Source organism: Phallusia mammillata, chromosome 2 (assembly GCF_965637545.1).
Source record: "Phallusia mammillata chromosome 2, kaPhaMamm4.hap1.1, whole genome shotgun sequence".
In the NCBI taxonomy this organism is placed as follows: domain Eukaryota; kingdom Metazoa; phylum Chordata; class Ascidiacea; order Phlebobranchia; family Ascidiidae; genus Phallusia; species Phallusia mammillata.
Window position 1 is genome coordinate 8,983,740 of NC_137253.1, and position 21,031 is coordinate 9,004,770.

The 21,031-nt window shown below is 36.8% G+C and overlaps 3 protein-coding genes across 5 annotated transcripts; 2 read left to right on the forward strand and 1 right to left on the reverse strand.

The window, feature by feature from the left end:
• Positions 1-868: 868 nt before the first annotated feature.
• Positions 869-2,918, forward strand: LOC145212928 (calcium-activated chloride channel regulator family member 3-like). The gene is made up of 4 exons (XM_080081174.1): positions 869-1,036; positions 1,343-1,480; positions 1,793-1,943; positions 2,800-2,918. Exons 1-4 carry the CDS (start codon positions 869-871, stop codon positions 2,916-2,918), a joined length of 576 nt encoding a protein of 191 aa, XP_079937300.1.
• Positions 2,650-10,039, forward strand: LOC145214150 (calcium-activated chloride channel regulator 3A-1-like). 3 transcript variants are annotated; one of them, XM_080082619.1, is made up of 18 exons: positions 2,650-2,914; positions 3,422-3,441; positions 3,511-3,587; positions 3,793-4,053; positions 4,129-4,350; positions 4,450-4,557; positions 4,782-4,964; positions 5,068-5,316; positions 5,497-5,658; positions 5,816-5,918; positions 6,186-6,265; positions 6,403-6,496; positions 6,691-6,808; positions 7,447-7,583; positions 7,906-8,092; positions 8,266-8,510; positions 8,802-8,870; positions 9,342-10,039. In XM_080082619.1, the coding sequence occupies exons 3-18, from the start codon at positions 3,564-3,566 to the stop codon at positions 9,551-9,553; spliced, it is 2,454 nt and encodes an 817-aa protein (XP_079938745.1). In that variant the 5' UTR covers positions 2,650-2,914; positions 3,422-3,441; positions 3,511-3,563; the 3' UTR covers positions 9,554-10,039. The 3 variants fall into 3 exon arrangements, with proteins under 3 accessions (XP_079938745.1, XP_079938744.1, XP_079938746.1); XM_080082618.1 differs by having other exon boundaries at positions 3,422-3,587; XM_080082620.1 differs by lacking the exons at positions 8,802-8,870; positions 9,342-10,039 and having other exon boundaries at positions 3,422-3,587; positions 7,989-8,092; positions 8,266-8,350.
• A 127-nt stretch (positions 10,040-10,166) lies between these two features.
• LOC145212929 (calcium-activated chloride channel regulator 1-like) lies at positions 10,167-18,935 on the reverse strand. Its single transcript, XM_080081175.1, has 20 exons — positions 18,768-18,935; positions 18,345-18,482; positions 18,044-18,194; positions 17,062-17,176; positions 16,393-16,552; positions 15,854-16,114; positions 15,557-15,778; positions 15,360-15,464; positions 14,990-15,172; positions 14,543-14,791; positions 14,177-14,352; positions 13,982-14,112; positions 13,519-13,598; positions 13,302-13,395; positions 13,004-13,121; positions 12,553-12,695; positions 12,127-12,310; positions 11,742-11,983; positions 11,278-11,346; positions 10,167-11,025 (listed from the first exon to the last, which is right to left on the reverse strand). The coding sequence occupies exons 1-20, from the start codon at positions 18,933-18,935 to the stop codon at positions 10,835-10,837; spliced, it is 3,180 nt and encodes a 1,059-aa protein (XP_079937301.1). The 3' UTR covers positions 10,167-10,834.
• Between the last annotated feature and the right edge of the window lie 2,096 nt (positions 18,936-21,031).

The following is a 21,031-nucleotide window of genomic DNA, read 5'->3' on the forward strand; positions in this document are numbered from 1 at the left end:
GTAAGCTTTTTCTGCGTGTGATTTGTTTTCGAGCAAACAAACTTAATACAATGGTTTGTTTTGGAATTTCCTATTAGTCGCAAAATATATGTTAATCCTTGCCAGTTCAAATATTGTTTGATGAAGGTTGTGTTAAAACCAAATGCCGAATGTTCGGAACATAACTAGTTTAAAACTTTTAAATTTACAAAACTGGCGTTTGGCATCAACACCTGACTGGTAAATTCTGTATTACGTGTCTAAATCGCATTTTTAGACTTAACCACGTGTATCTATTTTTAACAGTTTTAAAAGCAGTCTGTGGTATTTTTCGTGCAAACTTTTTCCACTTGGCACTAAAATACAATTGACTCGTGTCCCGTGCAAACAAACACGTTACATTGGGTTGTGTAGGCATTGCTTGTTGGTCGATAAAATATATTAATAACCCTTGTCTGGTCAAACATTGTTGTCGTGGTGGTTGCGGTTAAAACTTTATGCTAGAGGACGAGCAGATCGTAAATTTAACGATTTATGTCAGTGCAAGCCTCTATCTTTTTCAAATATTTGACAAAAGATTTATAAGAGGCACTGCAGCCTTTGTAAAATATTAAATGTGTTATTGTACAGACTTGTTGGGGCAAAACTATTAGTTGTATTAGTATGACAGCATTTTTTTGATTTTGCACAGCAGGGATTGTTGGAATTGTATTGCGTATTTAAGTTCTGCCAGTTTTGTTTCGATCAAGCTGAAATGTTTCATGTACATGTAACCAACATTTTACACTTTTTTTAAACTAACATTTCAGAAAGTGACTTATGCATTAATATTTCGATTTCCAACGACAGCAATATTCATAGATATTAGTTTAACACTCTGCCACGCAAGATGCAGCCTTTTTGGCGTTTTGTTCCGTTTGTTCTATTGCTGGTACAAGTTTGGAAAGGTGAAGCTGTGTTTAATCAAGTAAAACTTGAAAACAATGTTTATGATGGTTTACTCATCGCCATCAATCCCGAAGTTCCCGAAGATTTAAGAATTGTTGAAGCATTAAAGGTAGTGCAAGCAGCTAGTTAAATATTTAGTTGTATATAAACTTAAAAGTAAATGCTTCAGGTGGAGTAAGTCAACAAAATTTTTAATTGTTTGTCGATACAAAATAGCGAAATTGCATTTTGGAATATTTTTTATTTTGACCTATTAGTTTGAACTTGCTTTCGACAGTTTGCAAGTGAATTCAGTTCAGTTTTGTCACGTCTACTTAACCCAGCAATTTTGTGTTTGCAAGTTTTTGTGTCAGATTTAGGAACAGACTGAGACTATCTAAAGTTTCAATCTGTATCTCGATATTATTTCATGCAGGATATGATTACCGAAGCATCACAAGTTCTTTTTACCGCTACCCACAAGAGGGCGTACTTTAGAAATGTGACAATTCTTGTTCCCAAAACGTGGACAACCGGTACTTACAACTCCACGCACGCTCAAAGTTATGATTTTGTAAGTATTTTTACCTTACATTTCTTCTACCAATTATTTGGAAAAGAATAGGATTTATTATGTACAGTGACAGCCTGGATGTTTCCATCTAGTAACTGCGGTCATATTTAGTCCTAATCAAGATTTTTGAGTGGACCGGTAGTTCTTAAAATCTAGCCGAGGACCGCTAGTGTAATTCGTTTATAAAAACAAAAGTTGATTTTAACACGCAACAAGTTTGAACATTTGTAATCAATCATCGATCAAAACTGGCCTCACATACTTCTTCTGTTTTCCATGGTTTTTAAACTGCTACATGTTTGCTTCTTTTAGGCGGACGTTGTGGTCGCAAATCCTAACCCAATGTACGGAGACAACCCATACACTTTGCAATACGGACAATGTGGAGATCCGGGAAGCTATATCCACTTCAGTCCGTTTTATTTGACCAACGACACTGTGATTAATGATTACGGGCCAAGAGGTGAGGCTATGTGGTGCACAGCTTTCTCAAAATCTTGCAAAATGGGCTTGCTTGTTTCAAGAAAAATTAACTGGCACGGCAAAACTTTTGCAACATTGCGCACGTACTGCCTTTTCACTAGTGCTAAATTTGCAGTTTTGTCGAATTAGCTTAAACGAATCAACCGAATCTTTATCACGACACGCAAAGTCCTAAGCTACGCGTTTAACATAAAAACCTAATTTTTGCCATGCAATAAGGAAAGCGACACAACAAGATAGTTGTGTTTCATTACCATTTTAGTTCCATGTTGTTTACGGTATCCAGCCTGCCAATGAATTACTGACTTTTTGCCTAGGGTTTACCATTATAATGTTTTAAATATAACAATAATAAAAAACAAGGTTTAAAAATAATATTAATTAATGCGATTTAAATTATTTTATGAATTTTTAATTAGGGCTTAGTTTGAATGCATATCTACTTCAAACCACCTAGCCATGTAAACTCCCAATTCATTTTAAACACAAGCAATTGCCTGTAATCACTTTATTTTCGAAAAGCGTGTTTATTGCCCCTCGAAACATGCCGACGCTTGCCGTGTTTTGAGACATTGATTGCTTGCGTTTCCTGTCCCAGCTTCGTTGAAGCAATCAGCTCTGTCGTGCTAATTTTTTGGGTTTGCAGTTAGCATTTGTATTGTGAAGAACAGTTGGGTCATGTTTTGTAAATTTACGTAAGGTTTTAGACTTTAAGGTATCAACATCAACTTGTTAAGCTGGAAAAAGTTCCGACTGACCTATTGTAATACGAGAAAGATGTTGCAACATAGCATTGCAGTATTGTTTCTGATATTTACTTAACTAACCGCACGCAGGTAAAGCTTTTGTTCATGAATGGGCGCACCTTCGATGGGGAGTGTTTGACGAATCACCGACCGATGGCAGCAATCCTTTCTATTGGGATAGCAAACAGAAAGTTCAGGCAACAAGGTAACTTAACATTTTGCAATCGGTGTTGTACAAAGCCCTGATTTGGACAAATTTAGATTTTATTGTTGTTCTCATCTTATTGTTTCGATAAACGCAACTTTTGCAATGAGGGGGTATTTCTGAGCGAGTTGTTTGCACTGTACCTATTGTTTGTCTCTTATACGACTGTCTGTGTGTCATCCAATCAATCAAACTAATACATGAGCACACAATCGTTACACGTTACGTTGTTCTGGTACATGGGGACAGGTAATAAAGAAATAAAAAAACGAGCTTTTGCAACTACATACGTAGTCCCAAGCTACACATAAATGCAAGATAACTTTCGTTCACATGTCGCCCTTATGTGCATGTGATGTTGTTAAACCGTTGGCCCCTGCGTCAAATAACGCATATCAGACTTGCTTGGACTTGTCATATAGAGTCTGTTGTAGAATCACTCGCATTCATTTTTTTCAAATAACCTATAATGTATTTGTAACAAAAAATTAAATGTTATGTTTATAGATGTCCGCTGGGTCTCGAAGGTGAGTTTGTTTACTACAATGACCAAGGGAATACTCGCGGCTGTAACCCAACTTACAACGGTTTGCCAGAGGAAGGGTGCATCTTTGTACCGTACGCTACACAAAACATCAATGCTTCGCTAATGTCACATCAGTTTATAGACGAGGTGAAAATCAGTTTAACCAAATTTTTATAAAACTGAAACTTCATCCAAAGACATCAGAAAAATATAAGAAAATGTCCGGGTTACAAGACTTTTAAGGGTCCTTAGATCATTTAAGATGATGCAGCTATAGTGTTGATAAACAAGCACTGATAGTTCAATTTAATACTAAAATATTCAATTCTTATTGCTGTTTGTTCTGCCAAAGGTCGTTCATTTCTGCGACGATTCTGATCCAAATTCACCAACCAGCAGTAGCAATGCACATAACATTGAGGCTACAAACGAACAAAACCGATTGTGTGGCATGAGAAGTGTTTGGAGCATTATGAGGTCATCGGTAGATTTCAACGGGACTAACCTTCCCAATGACACCATCAGTGACGTCACTCCCACGTTTACTGTGGCGCGTGCAAGACCGTTCGAGAAGTTCGTATTGGTTTTGGACGTGTCTGAAAGTATGGGTAGCGTAAGTAAATGTTTCACGAGCCTTTCAAACTGCATATATTTGTGTGAAAAATATCAAAATATGTATCGTTCTTAGGCCAACAAACTCGAAGACATGAAACTTGCAGCAAACTTGTTTATTACTCAATATGTTGTAAATGGTTCAATGGTCGGCATCGTTGCGTTTAATTCTACTGCATACATCATTCACGATCTAGTGCTTATTGATGACAACAGAACAAGTCTAACGGATGTTTTTGTGCTCTTAACTTCTGGTGGCAAGGCTTGCATCGAATGTGGAATCATAAAAGGAATAGAGGTTTATTGATACAAGAAATACTGAAGGATATAATATATAATATTTGAACGCGCATGTGTTACAATTGGAAAGTTAATAAAAAGTTATTGTATGTTACAGGTACTGGAGCAAGATGAAGAACCAGCTGCTGGTGGTCACGTTATCGTTTTATCTGATGGATCGGACAGCTCGACAGTACCCAGTGCCAGGGATGAAGTTTTGGATGCGGTCAGCTAACTTTCAACATTAAACCCTTTTCAAATACAGTTTATAGCTTCTGTATTTTTATGCAATAGTTGTTTCATTGTCAACAAAATTTAAAAATTTGGTGAAACAAAATTACTATCAATTTAAAACAACGAGCATTTGGTCCAGTACCACACAAGTGCGCTAACCTTTTTGAAATGAAGCTCCATTACTATTTTTTAATACATATAACAAACTATTTGCAGGAGGTGATTATTGATGCAATATATTTTAACGTTACACATGTCGACGAAGATCTACAAAAATTGGTGGAGGAAACGCAAGGAGTTATGTTTTTTAACGAAGCAATGGACAGTGGAGCCTTGATTGAGACGTTTAAAGAACTTGCTTATGTAAATGATGGAGACCCCTATAATCAAATATATCAGGTGCATTGTAGTTTTGCATTTTTAGAAAGTGTTTAACCTCTTCAACAATTTTGTGTAAACATGAACGGTTAACTACAGTAAACGGTAACTCGTCTTTTTTTAGATTCACAGTCAGTCATTCTCACTTTCACCAAACGAGCATTACTCTGGAACCGTTATTGTTGATTCAACGATTGGAAACAACACAGTGTTTACGTTTATTTATGTATCTACCGGTGCGCCACTTGTTGTGCTTTATTCACCTTCATTGGAAATATACTGCTCTAACAAGCCGCCATTGAAATGTGATGGATACGCTGTCGACGAAGTAGTGTTTAATACATCTACATTTGAAATACCTGGAACTGCTGCAGTAAGTCAAAATATGCCTTTGGCGTTCAAACCTGGTAGGTGGTGTTTTGCTAATCGTAGTTTAATGTGATATAACTGTTCTGATGTAATTGTTTTCTATTTACAAAAGGATCCAACGTTTGTAAATATTTTAAATTAGTATTTCATTTTGTGCACTTTTATGTCGTTTTCGATTCGTTAGGTTGGTGAATGGGTGTTCAGTATCAGCACCATAGACAGCGCCGATTTCGACGTTATCGTGACGTCAATGGCTGCAAACAGGGAAACTCCCCCAATGGTTGTGGAGTCCGGAATGTCACAAGTTAATGCCAGTAGCTTGGAACCGATTGTCGTGTATGCAACGGTAAAATAACATTGTCTGATAAATAATTTTTTTTCATCACATTCGTGTTTTACCTATTATTGGTTTTGCAAATTGGTTTCTATTGTTACGTTGTTTTGTTTCGGTAAAACTCACTCAGCTGAATCTTCTTTTTTGCATATCTTTGCTCATCTTGCAGGTGTCGATTGGATACACACCGGTGATCGAAGCTGATGTGTTGGCGACAATAACTTCACCTACTGGAACAAAGTATACCTTGACTCTGGTGGACAGTGGATCAGGTATTTGAGATCTTTGTTTCAATGTTATATTAGGTGTTCTATTCAGACAGTCCCGTCGATTGGTTTCGCTTAACATGACTAATGCAAATATACTTTATATTAAAAATATTTAATTACAATTATGGACATGATATACAACTTTTTTTGTGTTGTAACTTAGTAGCTATTTATTTTTCGCTTTGTCAGGTTGTACAAACCATAAACAATTTATTGCCGGACAATACGTAGGCGTGATATTTTCGTTTTAATAACATTTTATTGCTTTAGATCCAGATGTTCGGAAGTATGACGGTGTCTATTCAAAACACTTTACTCAATTCTCTGAAGAAGGAACCTATTCCGTACAGGTCAGGAATAATGTTTTGTAATAAATTTTCAATGATGATCTCGACCCCGAAACAATTTTCTCCTTTTGTGTTCACTTTCCCCGAAACTCAAGCCTATGAAACATTTTTTGAAATAATACCAACCTTGAGTACTTTAGGTAAAGGTAACAGGGTTAGGAAACGGAACAAGTTCTTCATATCACGGTTCTAGATCGGCAGCTGCCTACAATCCAGGGTACATTGAAAGCAACGGTAAAAGAAATGAAATAAATTCTGCTTTCCGTTTTTAATGAGAAAATAAACCAGCTGATCTAAATTCTTCAACTGAGTTAACTTTGTGTGGTCACATCGACGTTTGTTTTGAAAACTTACTTAAGCTGGGTAAAGAACCAGAAGGCATAAACTACTAACTCAAATTGGCATGCTTTCATATTTTTAATATTCAGGAACAATCGTGTTCAACCCCAACGGTCCTGTAGCTGCAGGAAGTGATAATAAACTGACAACATCAGATCTTGATCCATTTACAAGAGTAGTGTCTCCCGGAGGCTTTTCATATTCAGGGTTCGTCAGTCATTATTGTAATCGTTAAATAGCGATGTCCCTACTATTTTCTATGATTAGATCGCGGGCCGCACCTTATATAACACAAGATGATTTTACTTCGTTGGACACAAAATATGCCTGTATTGAGTTCGTAATTTGTTTCGCAATTGATTCTAGTTGCATTATTCTCAGGTCGCAGAAACAACGGCGAGTGCCTTGATATGCTCTGTAATAAACAATGATTGGACTCGTTTTCCAGTAAATTTGAAATCCAACCGTCCCTGCGGGCCGCACAACCTTTAATCAATGGGCTGCAATTTGCCCACATGCCGCAGGTTGCACACCCCTAGTTTAACTTATAAGGTCTTGAAAATGCAGCTAGTGACACACGTTGGCCGTCTGGGGAAGTGCAGCCAGGCGACACACCACATTGTTGTGACTGACAACACTTAAATTTACAAAATGTTGTTGTCTGAGTTTGTAAATTATGTTGGGCATTAGAAGAAAAATTAACATGAAATATTTTTTAGAAAGTGTAATTCAGAGAATCTAAACACTGTGCTTATACCACCAGTTTTTAAACATTTCTTTATTTTCTTACGGAAACGCCTAAAAGTGGGTCGTACGCTACCAATGTCTGTTGATTTGTAATGTAGAGATACATATAATACGACGGCCATTCCACCCGGCAAAGTGATTGACTTGGCAGTGGAACAAGTTGACAACCAGGATTTGTCACGTGGCGTCAGATTGACATTTTCAGCTCCAGGTTCTGACTACGACCTGGGGACAGGTTTGTTATGTTTTATTTTCTAGTTTGTCAGACTATACCTTTGAAAGGGCGAATCTTTTTATTATTACACTCAGCTAAAATGTCTGTAAGTTTATTACTGATGTAATTGTTGTTTTGATGCAAAACCTCCAAATAATGATCTGAAGCTGATTTTGTCATCCAAACTTCTTTTCGACGCTTGCAATATTGACCAGTGTTTGATTTGGTTTTATGTTCTTCTTTTAAACCCAACTCTCTCAACGTTATGTAAAAAACAAAAACAGTCCAGAACTAAAAAAAAACTGCCTTAGACTTTAACTAGATGTTTTTTATTATTTTTAAGCATGGGCCTACGAAATTCGCTACAGCTACAATTCAGCTAGTGAACTGACTAACAACTTTAAAAAAGGCATTATTGTTACAAAGCACATGGTGTCCGAGGGCGACATCTTGAGTCCAAAGTCAGCCGGGAACCAGGAGACAATGATTGTGGAATTAATCGCAGTTCCAGAAAATCGGGATGCAATAAGGTTATAATATGCACAATCTGCAAATAGGAATATCTACCCATGCAATTGGTACCGATTTAAATGTGGCACAAATTTTGCTTTTATGTCATACTGAGTTAAAGTGGGTTGATTAAATTCTTTGTGCTTGGTTCGATCTATGTTAGTTAACTACATATACTGCTTTTAATGTTTAGCGTCTGGTTTGCTGTGCGTGCTCACGATGACTCGGATAATGTGAGTCCTACATCAAACATAGCAATGATGAACGTGTTTGTTGCCCCATATGTTAATCCTACAACAGCTGCTGCAACGGAACCAGCAACGGAACCAGCAACGGAACCAGCAACAGAACCAGTAACTTCATCTAAAACACCCACCGCACAACCCATAACAACCACCACAGCTTCAACTGCGATCACAAAAACCGCTGGAAAATCTGGTAACATTAAAAGTTTACATCATTCATCACATGCACGTTTCATGATTTTCAAGTAAAAATTCGAAAATTAATTTTGCACTGTCCAACGATCCTGGTGCAGATTGGAGTCTTGAACATTTGTAGACACATTACAATGATTTATTAACTTGCACATTTGTAAATACAGATTTGTCAACATTTTTGGAGAAGGCCAAATAATATCCACCAAAATCACTTTCTATTAAAAAATAATAATAATCCAAAACTTATGAATTCTGCCATACTTAACAATTTCTTGACATTTTGTTGCAGAAACCCAGAAACAATTGGAGATTTTTAAAATTATCACAATCGTACTTGCTGCACTTTGCCTTATTTTAGGTAAGAAACGTATGTTTGATTGCAAATTTGAATCATAAAATCTTGCGTGGACAATTGTTTTTTTTTTAAACAGACCTATGCGTTTTGATTTGGTTTAGAACGCTAACTACTCCTAGGTATGATCAATTTGCAGTTGAGGTATCTCAAAAATCGTACGTAATCCAACCCGATATTCTGCTAATACTAAAGTGAACTTGATTTTAACTTTTTTTAATATTGTCCGATGCTTATTGAGGGCGAGAAGTTTAGCATCTAATTAAAACATTCTGGGCGTTAGATTCTTCTATAATCTCATTTTAGGCAGCTTGCCGTATCAGTTTGATGCTTCGCTTTATTTGCTAAGAAATCGTTCCACTTCGTGATCAACCTTATCTATTACAAACAGCTTTAAAAACTGACAATTCTGTCGGACATGACGAATCAAGCAAAATCGAGCTTTGCATGTATTTACCTATCAATTAATATTTTCAGTTTGTTGTCTTGCTGCAACTTGTGTATTAAAATATCGTATGGACAAACAACGTAAGAAGTTCCAAAGTAGGATTGAAGACCGATTGGAGATGGGGGCCACCGCGAAAAATACTTTGGGTGGGAACGGCTTCCTGGGATTTATGAGACCGGAGTTAAAAGACGGAGTTGGTAACCCCAATTCAAGTTATTCAAATGGATCAAACTCTTCTTAAAAATCAAAAAATAAATTGAGGTTCTCTTCAGCGTTTGATATATTGTTTGTAATCATTTATATTTAATTTATTGACTATCTTTATTTGTCAGTTTTATTATAAAAGTTTAAACTTGTTAGCTTTTCTTCAACTTCGGGTGTGATAAGGATTCGTTTCATCCACTGTTCAAAACACTGAATCTGATATACTTGTACTGAAAACGATTACTAATCGCTTCTCAATAAATTCTTATAATGCGTTTTTTATCGTCCAACTCCTTCGTTCTTCGAGAATCAGTGTCACATTTTTGACATTTCTAAAAGCAACTGTTACGCCCTTTCTTTACATTTGCCATTTGCGTTGCTTTTCTTTGCTTTTTCTTAAATGTGCGAGACCAAACCTTATAGATATTTCCTTTTTTATCATATTTTTCTGTTTCTTCAGCTAGTAGATGATTGTTGGTGTTGGTAACGATACCTTTTCGCAGTTTAGTATTACTTAATTAGACTTTGACCAATAAGGATTGATGCAATTTCGCGTTTCCAGGTGATTTAAAATGCCCTTAGACAAAAGCAATGGTGTCGTTTGCAATACTTCAACTCCTGTCTGTTTCAGAAGACATTGATTGCTTCTCTAGTTCGCACAACTCTTTTCGAACAATTGTTGCTGCCTTCCCACACAAAGGCTTTTGTGCAGTGCAAAACGAACTTATAATGACCTCACAATGCCTTTTTCAGTGCAAAGTTTTACCGAGGCGGTTACAACACAATCAACATATTGCCAGAGCTTTGCAACATTATCTCTTGACCAACCACATTCGGGAAAAGCTTACGTTTAAGATTTGACGCTGTAGACATTTAAATGCAGTTTGCCTGATAACTGGACCATCTTAATTCAAACTTTTTACAAATGTAAAAGTCCAAAGATATACCAATTGAAAGTTGCACACCCTCGGTTTTGACAAACTTATTTATTCTATTCAAGCCACGAGACCACTAAGTAAACTTGATTTATAACTTTTTGATTTGTATTTTAATTAGTATGAAAACTTGATTACTAAGGAGATCATCACATCAAAGATAAACCATACATACACTACACTTAGAAATATCTTTGACCGCAAAACTAAAAACACTTGAAGGTATGATTAAACTACAACACACTTGCAAAATTCCATCAAACATAAAGTACAATTCACAAAAACATACAAAAAATACGATTCAAACGATACTTTAATGACGAGAATACAAACGTGACAAATTTGGTGTTTTGTTAAAAATGAATTCAGAATTTGGTTAAAATCTATTTCAAATAACTCGAATTTTGACTTCCACCTTCGACTTTTACTTGCGGCCTCGATAATTCTCGGTACTCGTTTCCATTCGGGCCGTTTTGTGAAGTTCCTCCCATCTCCAATTGCTCATTAACCCTGTATTTCTTTCGTTGTTTGTCCAAGTGATATTTTAACACCCATGTCCCAATCAAGCCACAAACTATAAACGAAAAAGGAAAGAATTACGATAATACCTTTCAAGGAATTTTCGAAAGGATCGCATTTTGCACATTTAAAATTAGAACCAAACCTTCAAAGACTGAATAATTTTAACACGAAAGCTACAACCGTTAGTCACAGTTTATTGACAATAACCAGCCTTTAGGCGGTTTGGAGTCCGTTTGCAAGAGGACTTTCCTCGATATAAAAAATATGTCAAACATTAGTCAAAGAAACTTAAAAAACTTCTTACCAAGAATGAAACAAAGGACAGCAAGTACGATTGTCACAATTTGGAATGTGTCGAGTTTGATTCCGGTATCTGCAAAAAAATGCTGGAATATTGGTTTGTCGTGTATTTCGACAAAAATAAAATCAGCGTAGTACCTTATTTACTATTGTATTTGTCTATCTCAAGCACCTTCGTTTAGGAGGTAACGTTATGTCAACAAATTTGAACTACGCTTATATGACACGGTTTTGCAGACAGAATGCGGCTACAGTTTTGGATTGTAAAGCCTTTTGTGACCAAACATTTTTATGTGTCCTACCAAAAACAGTACACAAGTGTTCATTTTAAAACGTTGTTTCACAATGTATGTAAATGTCACATCAAGTCGAGGTTAAACCTACAATTAAGCGCTATCTACAAAAGTCTCCTCGTTGAAGCAAAAGTGCGTTTTTCCAGGATTGCAGTTTGTAAGCTATCACTGGTACCTGATTTTCCAACAGTTGTAGTAGTCACAGTTGTAGTTGTTGTAGATGTAGTTGTCGTAATGGGTTGTGGTGTGGATGTTGGGACAAAAGTCGTCGTTTGTGTTGCAGGTGAAGTTACTGGTTCTGTTGTAGCTTCTGTTGTAGGATCAACGTACGGGGCAACAAACACGTTCATCATTGCTATGTTTGAGGTGGGACTCACATTATCCGAGTCATCGTAAGCACGTAGAGCAAACCAGACGCTGTACAAAAATATTTCTTTTTCTAGTTTGTCTATCAGAATTTCGTTGCTGAAGAGCAAAACATTAATTATTTTAAGTATTTTTCGCAAACGTAAAGGTTTTTTATCTTTTTTTTTCTCTCCATATCACCACGTGTGTATCACCTTATTGCATTCCGGTCGTGTGGGACGGCAATTAATTCCGCTATCAATGTCTCTTGGGTCCCGGCTGACTTTGGACTCAAAACGTCGCCCTCAAACAATAAGTCCTTTGTGATGAGAATGCCCTTGAAGTTGTTTGCAAGGTCACTGGCAGAATCATAACTGTATCGGATTTGGTATGCTCGTGCTTCAAACAATAAAACCTAGCTTTAATAAATTCAAAAACGTTCCTTATCGTGGTGCCTAAACAAACTAAAAATCAAACAAATGTTTTGATATCAGTGAGATGTTGTTGTTTTTCTTTTCATATGTTTACTTGTAAATCATACATCACTGTTTTTTTTTTGGTTAGGCTAAAAAAGGCACCGTCAATTAAATGGTTTATGTTATAACACTATATTACCAATAAACTCAATACAAGTTGAAAACCTGTTCCGCTGTCGTAGTCAGAACCTGGAGCTGAAAACGTTAATCGGACCCCACGTGACAAGTCCTGGTTGTCAACTTGTTCCACCGCCAAGTCGATCACTTTACCGGGTGGAATGACATCGATAGTTGGATCATATGTAACGCTGTATTATAGTTTGTAGAAAACAGTGGTTACAATATATGTGCCCTAGTTTGGACACAAAAACAACACTAAAACAACTCTTAAAGTTGGCCCATCTGCGATTAGGCAAAAATGTAACTAAACCTATAAAATTGTCTGCTACTTATGCTTATTGGGCGATATGCACTAAACTTACAACTAATGTAAACAAAGCCACGTTTTGGAACGTCGTTAGACTCTTTTTTGATTTAATCTAATGTTTCTTTTGAACGGTTTAAATATGAAATTGATAAAAGTCCTTAATTTACAATTATACAATGACTGACAAACCCGGTATAAGAAAAGCCTCCGGGAGACACGACTCTTGTGAATGGATCAATATCTGATGTAGTCAACGTATTATCATTTCCTGAAGCTGCGGGACCGTTTGGATTTGGCACAATTGTTCCTGAATATTAAAAACATAAAACAGTGGATCAAATGTGTCCTCATCTTAAATCGTTTACCATGCAAAGTGAAGTGAGTCAATAAATTAGTTATTTACACAAGCGCCTACAGATGACTAATAAGGTCCTGTTCGTTCTACCTATTTCGACATGTTTAAAAAAATAGGTTTTAACTTTGGTACCATCACTTTCGATATATCCAGGATTGTAGGCAGCTGCCGATCTGGAACCGTGATATGTAGAACTTGTTCCGTTGCCCAATCCTGTTACTTTTACCTAAAAAACATGCAGTGGTGTTCCGTTAGCAAAGCATATACAACTTTCATTTTTCTGATGTTTAGAGAAATCTGATGTTTAAAGTTACTCAGGAAAATTAATAACAAAATAGAAAGGTCTCACCTGCACAGAATAACTTCCTGTTTCGACGAATTCAGTGAAATATCTGGAATAAACTCCGTCATTCTTCCTAACATCAGGAGCTAAAGCACAAGACTTTTTGAAAACGAAATTATCATTTTATTCTGATTGTCGGCTAGTACGTTTTGTTTAGAGTTAAAAACGGGGCTCAAATTTAAGTCCAAATCCTACTCACACTCGAATGTATAATCCGAAGGCTGGGTTCAACCCGAATCGTTTTGACAAGCCCGTTTGAGCCTAAAATTTTGATTGGCAGATCAAAAACAAACAAAATCCTAACAAGACTATTGAGGGCTGTTGGGCAGTATAAGTCTAGCAACTATAAGTGAGCTACTTAGTTAGCTCGATTCTTCATGTTGAAAAATATATTAAGGAAACAAAACTTAAATTCAGGCCCGAATCAAGCTCGTTTTTTGAAAACCAACACTGAAATGATCCAAATCACCTGATCCTGTGTCAAGCAAAGTCAAGAGGAACGTTTTGCCAGATGGCGCAGTTATTGTTGCTAAGACATCTGCTTCAATCACTGGTTGGTATCCGATCGATACCTGCAAATTAACAGGTGGTATAAAATAGCTCCCTACAGCTTTACATTCTTTCAAAGATTGCATCTAGCGTTGCTATATAGACGCTTTGCTACCTTCTTCTTACCGTTGCATACACGACAATCGGTTCCAAGTTACTCGGATCACTTTGTGACATTCCAGATTCTACAACCATTGGTGGAATTTCCCTATTCGAGGCCATTGACGTAACAATTACGTCAACGTCAGCGCTGTAAGAGACAGTGGTGACATCGAACACCCATTCACCAACCTGATAAAAACGTGCATTAAACAAGAGAATAAACTCGTTTCATTGGTATTGGTTGTGTATAAGAATGAAATGGCCGATTATTTTCATCTCGTTGGAAAAAGTCAATGCAGCCGCATCAAACCGCAAAGCGTTTGTACACAATGTGGCAAATAGCGTTCTAAAGCAAAAATTCTGGCAGGTTTTGACTTACTGTAGCAGTTCCAGGAATTTGAAACGTAATTGTATTAAACACGTGGTCAGTGGTGGCGTATCCCACACAATCAGAGGGTGGTTTTTGGGAGCAATACTTTTCCTGGGATGGCGAATAAAGCAGAACAAGCGGATCACCAGCAGACGAGTATGTAAACGTAAACACTGTGTTGTTTCCTATAGTTGAATCGACAAGAACACCCCCGGAGTATTGTCCGTTTGATGGAACGGTGAAGGATTGGCTGTAGATCTACGAAAAGTGTTAAACCAAGCAAGTTTTATACTTCAAAATAATTGATATGTTTGAAAAAAATTAATTTTTTTCAACAGCATTTACACTTTTTTAACGTGTAAATGCCTCAAATAAAATAATCTACAAAAATCCCGCGTTTCGTCAGTTACCACCGAATGGATGCCAAAGTAAACATTCTGGGTAATAATAACTTACCTGATATATGTTTTTGTAGGGATCACCATCATTTACATAGGCAAGTTCTTTAAACGTCTCAATCAAGGACCCACTGTCCATTGCTTCGTTAAAATACCAATTTCCTTGTGTTTCTTTGACCAAATGTTGAAGTTCGTCATTAACCGTGGTGACGCCAAAATATATTGAATCCACAACTACGCCCTTGAATCACAAATAAAGTGAACACAGTTAAGAGTTGTTGTCTGACCAAAGTGAAAATTATTTCGCACCAAACAAACAAATATTTTCTTTCACATTTAACATTACGTCATTAGATGAATGCTCTAGGCCCCGTTTATCATTTTTTCGTTATCAAGTTAGTTGGTCTGATATTTTAAAATCGGCTTACCGCTTCCAAAGCATCATCTGTGGCAGTAGGTCCGACTGAACCCAATCCATCGGACAGAACTATTACATGACCGCCAGCTGCTGGCTCACCGTCTTGTTCGAGTACCTAAAACAGGTTGTCGCTGGTTCACTATGAGACACGCTTTTCTACATTAATCTACATTTGGCGACAATATTGTTATTAGTAACTGATGTAACCTTTATCCCTTCAATGATTCCGTTTCCGATATTGGTTCCACCACCAGAAGTTATAAGCGCAATAACAGCCGCTAGACTTTCTCTGTTGTCGTCAATAAGCACAAGATCGTGTATGATATTTGCAAAGGACTCAAACTCTACAATGCCGACTTTTGATCCATTTGGACAGAATTGGGTAACAAACAAGTTTGCTGCAAGTTTCATGTCTTCAAGTTTGTTGTCCTAAAGATGGGAGATATTAAAAAACTTCACACTAAATTATTAACAGATCTATATGTTTAAGCAATATTTACTTACTGCTCCCATACTTCCAGACACGTCCAAGACTAAAACAAACTTCGCAAATGGTCTCGCACGAGCCACAGTAAACGTCGGAGTGACGTCACTGATGGCGTCATTGGGAAGATTGACCCCGTTAAAGTCGACTGATGATCTCATAACGGTCCAAACGCTTCTCATGTCACACAATCGGTTTTGTTCGTTTGTAGCTTCAGTGTTATGTGCATTGGTACTGCTTGTTGACGAGGCTAAATCACCATCGTCACAGAATTCAACAACCTTTGTATAAATGTTTTTTTTAGGTTCACCAAGTATTTAAAGAACAATCATTCTAATCCGTACAAGCTATATTTAACAAACAAACGTGTTTTTATGCAGGAACAAAGCTTCGTTGATTGTCTTTTAAAAACTGGTAAGGCAGTGTGAAATGTTTTTCCCTATTTGCCAGTGCAGTTGGTTAGCCCAGTTTTAGAAGAAATGAAAATGCAAAATCAATGTTTGGCTGGTCATGCAAACACAAAAAATCTACTTTTACGAAAAATTGCCCAAGTGTTTACCTCGTCTATGAACTGGTGTGACATGAGGGAAGCATTGATGTTTTGTGTACGGTAGGGTACAAAGATGCATCCATTTTCTGGCAAACCATTGTAAATTGGGTTACAGCCGCGAGCGTCTCCATCGAAATAAATGAATTCTCCATTGAGGCCAAGGGGACATCTTAATGTAAGGTATATTTTTGTTTCCTTTTTTGAGGGGGGAGGGAGGTTATTAGTTCAACCGCTTTTATAAGTTAACAACTACACATGATAAGTCCCAGCAAGACGAAGGGCGTTATGTTCCTTTAAAGGTCCATATGCTCAATCCACACGTACACAAGCAAACATTATAACGAAAGTAATCTTTCAATGGAATGTATGACGTATGGCATGGAGTTACCTACGTAGTTCCAACACAACAATTCGCCTTCCCTGATCTTAAAATAGAGTTTAATTGCCAGTTTTCCTAAGTTAGACAAACAAAAAGTAAATTGAAATGTGTGACGCCCCATAACTTTTATTGGCATTGCGCAAGTTTCCGAAAACTGTCGTATACATGTCGAATAGCAAGTGTTGTGCAAACAATTCTATCACAAGATTCCCTTCGCTTCAAAGGTTGTGATTGCAACAATAAAAGCTAAATTTGTCAAAATCAGTAAGTTTAAAGGTAGTTTCCTTGCTTAAATGCACCTTGTTGCCTGAACTTTCTGTTTGCTGTCCCAATAGAAAGGATCGTTTCCATCGGTCGGTGCTTCGTCAAACACTCCCCATCGAAGGTGCGCCCACTCATGAACAAAAGCTTTGCCTGCATGCGGTTAGTTAAGTAAATGTTAAAAATAAAGTTGCAATGTTATGTTGCGACAACGTGCAGATCTATGCTGTAAATATGCCAAATACAAAGCCAAGGTTGTTGCAACAAATCGACGTAATTGCTTTAATTACTAGCAAAAAGTTTTAGCGATTAACGTCTTGACGCGTGTCCTAAGGTCAAAATTTAGTTAAGTGCATAAAAAATACATTCAAGAAAAATGTAAAAAATTGTTCAAATCTAGTTTGAGCGGCTCTCATATTTTTTAATTCCACTGCATTACAGTCACAAAAACATTAAGGCAGTGTTTCTTAACCTTTTTAGCGCTTGTACCCCCTGAGCTTTCATGAATTTTTTTCGTACCCCCTGTCTACAATTGCCGACAGAAGTAAATAAAATTGCAATAATAGGAATTAAATTCAGTGTATTTATAACTTGCGTGTTGAATGCATGCATTAAAACAGTAATGTAAGTATTAAAAAAACAATCCGTTATAGACATATAACAAAGTTACTTGTTACGCATTCTTCACAAATATGCCTAAATAGCGTATAATTTCACACTGCATGTCGTACCCCCTGCTTTGGTGCTTCGTACCCCCAAGGGGTACATGTACCCCTGGTTAAGAACCCCTGCATTAAGGGATATGTGGCTTTATGAATCTTACAATAAACAGATATTGAGACCGTCTTCCAACAGAGTTGGATTTGGCGGGAATAATTCGGGTGAATGAAGCTTAAACTTCAAAAGATAAAAAAGTGTAAAAAAGTATCGAAACCATTACAACGTATATGTATTATACACATTTACCACAAAAAAATCATGACATCTTCACAACATGTTAAGGTGCCTAAATAATCTAACCTCTAGGTCCGTAATTAGCAACTGCAGAACTGTCATTTAAATAATTCGGAGTGAAGTGGATGTAACTTCCCGGATCTCCACATTGTCCGTATTGCAAAGTGTATGGGTTGTCTCCATACATAGGGTTGGGATTTGCGACGAGAACGTCCGCCTAGAAGAAAACACCTCTTTTCGTCAATAAATTTAAGTTAAATCAATGTCGTTTTGATAATTTTAACGTTTCGGGTTATACAAGCTAAAAGTGAAAATCTGTTTTTTTTTCATTTTTCATATTTTACTTTTTAAGTTTCAAGTTAAGTACCAAATCATAACTTTGAACATGCGTGGAATCGTATGTCCCGTTCGTCCAAGTATTGGGGACAAGAATGGTCACATTCCCAAAGTACGCTCTCCTGTGGGTGGCGGTAAAAAGAACCTGTGATGCTTCGGTGATCATGTCCTGTACAGAAAATTATAGCAAACATTATTCAATTACTCGAGTATATACGTTTGCGAAGCGCGATTTGTTATTGGGTTTGTGATGTTAAAAACCGGCAAAGATTTTTTTAACTTTGAGCTAATTTAAACCAATCTAAATCCAACACTTAGTTTTATTCCATAAAAAGACCTTCCATATATAAAACCTCACACAAACAACATTTTACTATTTGCAATTTTATTACTTTATCCCTTAGTTTGTATAATTTTTACGAATTAACTTAATTTATCTAGCTGCAAGCATCACCTTTAATGTTTCGACAATTTTGGGATCTTCGGAAATTTCGGGGTTGATGGCGATGAGTAAACCACTGTAAGCATTGTTTTCCAGCTTTACTTGATTGAACACAGCTTCACCTTTCAAGGCTTGTCCGATAAGCAGTAAAAACGGAACAATACCGAACGTAAAGTGCATCTTGCGTATCAAGTTGTCTGGCCTATATCAGCATTTAAATTAATAATCTACAATTTAGATTGTTTTTAAAATACTTCAGCTAACAGCCTATAATTTTGCTTTGATTTATTTGTACGATAAAAAGCGACCAAAACGTTTCGAAGTGAAATCAACATGCCAAAAAGAAACTTATTATACTTCCTAACCTGTTTGATAAACACAAATACTGCAACTGCTCTTATATATGCTTCTTCCAATGAGGGAAAAACAAATGACAAAACGTCATGTTCGTAGCTCCAAAATAAAATTCCAGCGCAGTGTAACGAGGTTTGATAACGATAAAAGTAAATATGTGTTGGCAAACAAGGGTGATTTAAGAGTATACCTAATGATCATAATTTTTGCACGCAACACAAATGTTTTAGTACAGGTTTCGTGCAAAGCTATTGCCCTACGTGTTTTGTAATCTTTATTATTATTGCAAAAAAATAAATACTACGGGTACAAACTTTCGTTTGTTGACATGTAAATACCAATTTAGCTTTGAAGGTTACCATAAACCAAGGGCGGGCAACATACGGCCCGCGGGCCGGATCCGGCCCGCGACGGGATTTTGAGCGGCCCGCAGACAGTTTCAGGTCTTACATGATAATGTGGCCCGCGGCCACAGTCTGCCGCAATCCCCCACTACTTTGCTTACTGCGTCAAATTATAGTTGTAACGGACGGTAACGCTCCGCAATAGCAAAAAACTTTCCCGCCGTTGTTACCATTGCACCATAAGTCCATTGTTACGACATAACTGCCAACCTTGCGTTTGACCTGCTTTCACGGTTTCCTTTGTTTCCACACGTGTAGCCTAGTTAGTGTTTCAGCAGTATCTAAATGTGTGGCATTAAATTTGGTGTGGTGAATAATTTTATGTTATATCAGTTAGATTGTTTGGACTGTATTGTATTTGTGATGTTCTTGAATGTATTTGGTTTAGGTGGTCAAAAATCCGTTTTAAATCACTGGATAAATACGCGATTAATGTATCGATTCAGGCATCCGGCCCGCCAAGTACTTCATTTCCCCATATCAGGCCCGCCGACTGAAGAAGTTGCCCGCCCCTGCCCATAAACCAATGGTTCTGAAACTTTTCAAACTTACGGTGCATTGATACACATTTTCGCGGCATACTTTGCACATAAAAGTGTTCAAAAAAAGTTTAATTTCGGAGAGTCAGATTTGCTTTTTATAACAAATTGGAAAAATGCTTGTAAACGTTGTTATACACCCCGTTATTTCGCCATCCGGTCCTAATAAAAGGCTACACAATTTTTGCACTCTAAATCACGAAAGTTTCGCAGCACACTTGGAAATCTCCCACGGCGCACCAGTGTGCCGCAGTACACAGTTTCAGAATCAAACCTTTACCCGTGCGTTTTATGTGTATCCCCTGCTACTAACGCACAATAGTAGTGTAGTATTAATAAAAACACTGGAGTTCGTCAGATTGTCAAACTTACGGTCTTTTGTCAGAAAATGTATTCTTTCTTTGTTTGCATGACTAGTTCATAACTTTAATCACAATCCAGTTACTCTATTTACCTTATCGGTTAGAGTGTTTTCATTTTCTGGTTATTCAGAGATTTGTTTCTTTACAAATTAACTGGATAAATAATTGCAGTTCAGGAAAATAGAAAATCTTAAAACAGGTTCTTAGCTTATTGAGGAAAATTTAAACTGTGCAAGTTCTGCAAAGTATTTATACAACATTCACCGTTCCCACAATAGTTGTGATTTATTTACAAGCATACATGTTTTGAATTAAATGGCTTTGCCATGTATGTGAGACTGCCGGTTGTGCAATTCATTGCAGCAGCGATTTTGTGCTCTATGTTTTGTAGGATTTTTACTTTAAACAAATTAATATTTAATGTGACTAAAAAAAGTAAAGTTTGGCAATGATCCAAATAAAAATGATTTTTAGTTCATGAAAATTTTGGTAAATCGCTTTTCATTGGCTCTTTTAACGCTTCTATTTCAATTGAAGATTAATTTCTTCGACACGCATTAGATTTGTTGTGTATTGTGTAACCAGAATAAAGTACAAGAATTACTTATTTGCTTGTG

Coding starts and splice junctions, on each gene's coding strand:
- LOC145212928 (XM_080081174.1), top strand. CDS start 869: ATGCAGCCTTTTTGGCGTTTTGTTCCGTTTGTTCTATTGCTGGTACAA. Junction 1,037..1,342: donor GAATTGTTGAAGCATTAAAG/GTAGTGCAAGCA, acceptor TATTTCATGCAG/GATATGATTACCGAAGCATC. Junction 1,944..2,799: donor TAATGATTACGGGCCAAGAG/GTGAGGCTATGT, acceptor AACCGCACGCAG/GTAAAGCTTTTGTTCATGAA.
- LOC145214150 (XM_080082618.1), top strand. CDS start 3,564: ATGTCACATCAGTTTATAGACGAG. Junction 3,588..3,792: donor CACATCAGTTTATAGACGAG/GTGAAAATCAGT, acceptor GTTCTGCCAAAG/GTCGTTCATTTCTGCGACGA. Junction 4,351..4,449: donor GAATCATAAAAGGAATAGAG/GTTTATTGATAC, acceptor TGTATGTTACAG/GTACTGGAGCAAGATGAAGA.
- LOC145212929 (XM_080081175.1), bottom strand. CDS start 18,935: ATGCACTTTACGTTCGGTATTGTTCCGTTTTTACTGCTTATCGGACAA. Junction 18,483..18,767: donor AAATTGTCGAAACATTAAAG/GTGATGCTTGCA, acceptor TTTTCTGTACAG/GACATGATCACCGAAGCATC. Junction 18,195..18,344: donor ATGTTCAAAGTTATGATTTG/GTACTTAACTTG, acceptor GTTTTCTTCTAG/GCGGACGTTCTCGTCGCAAA.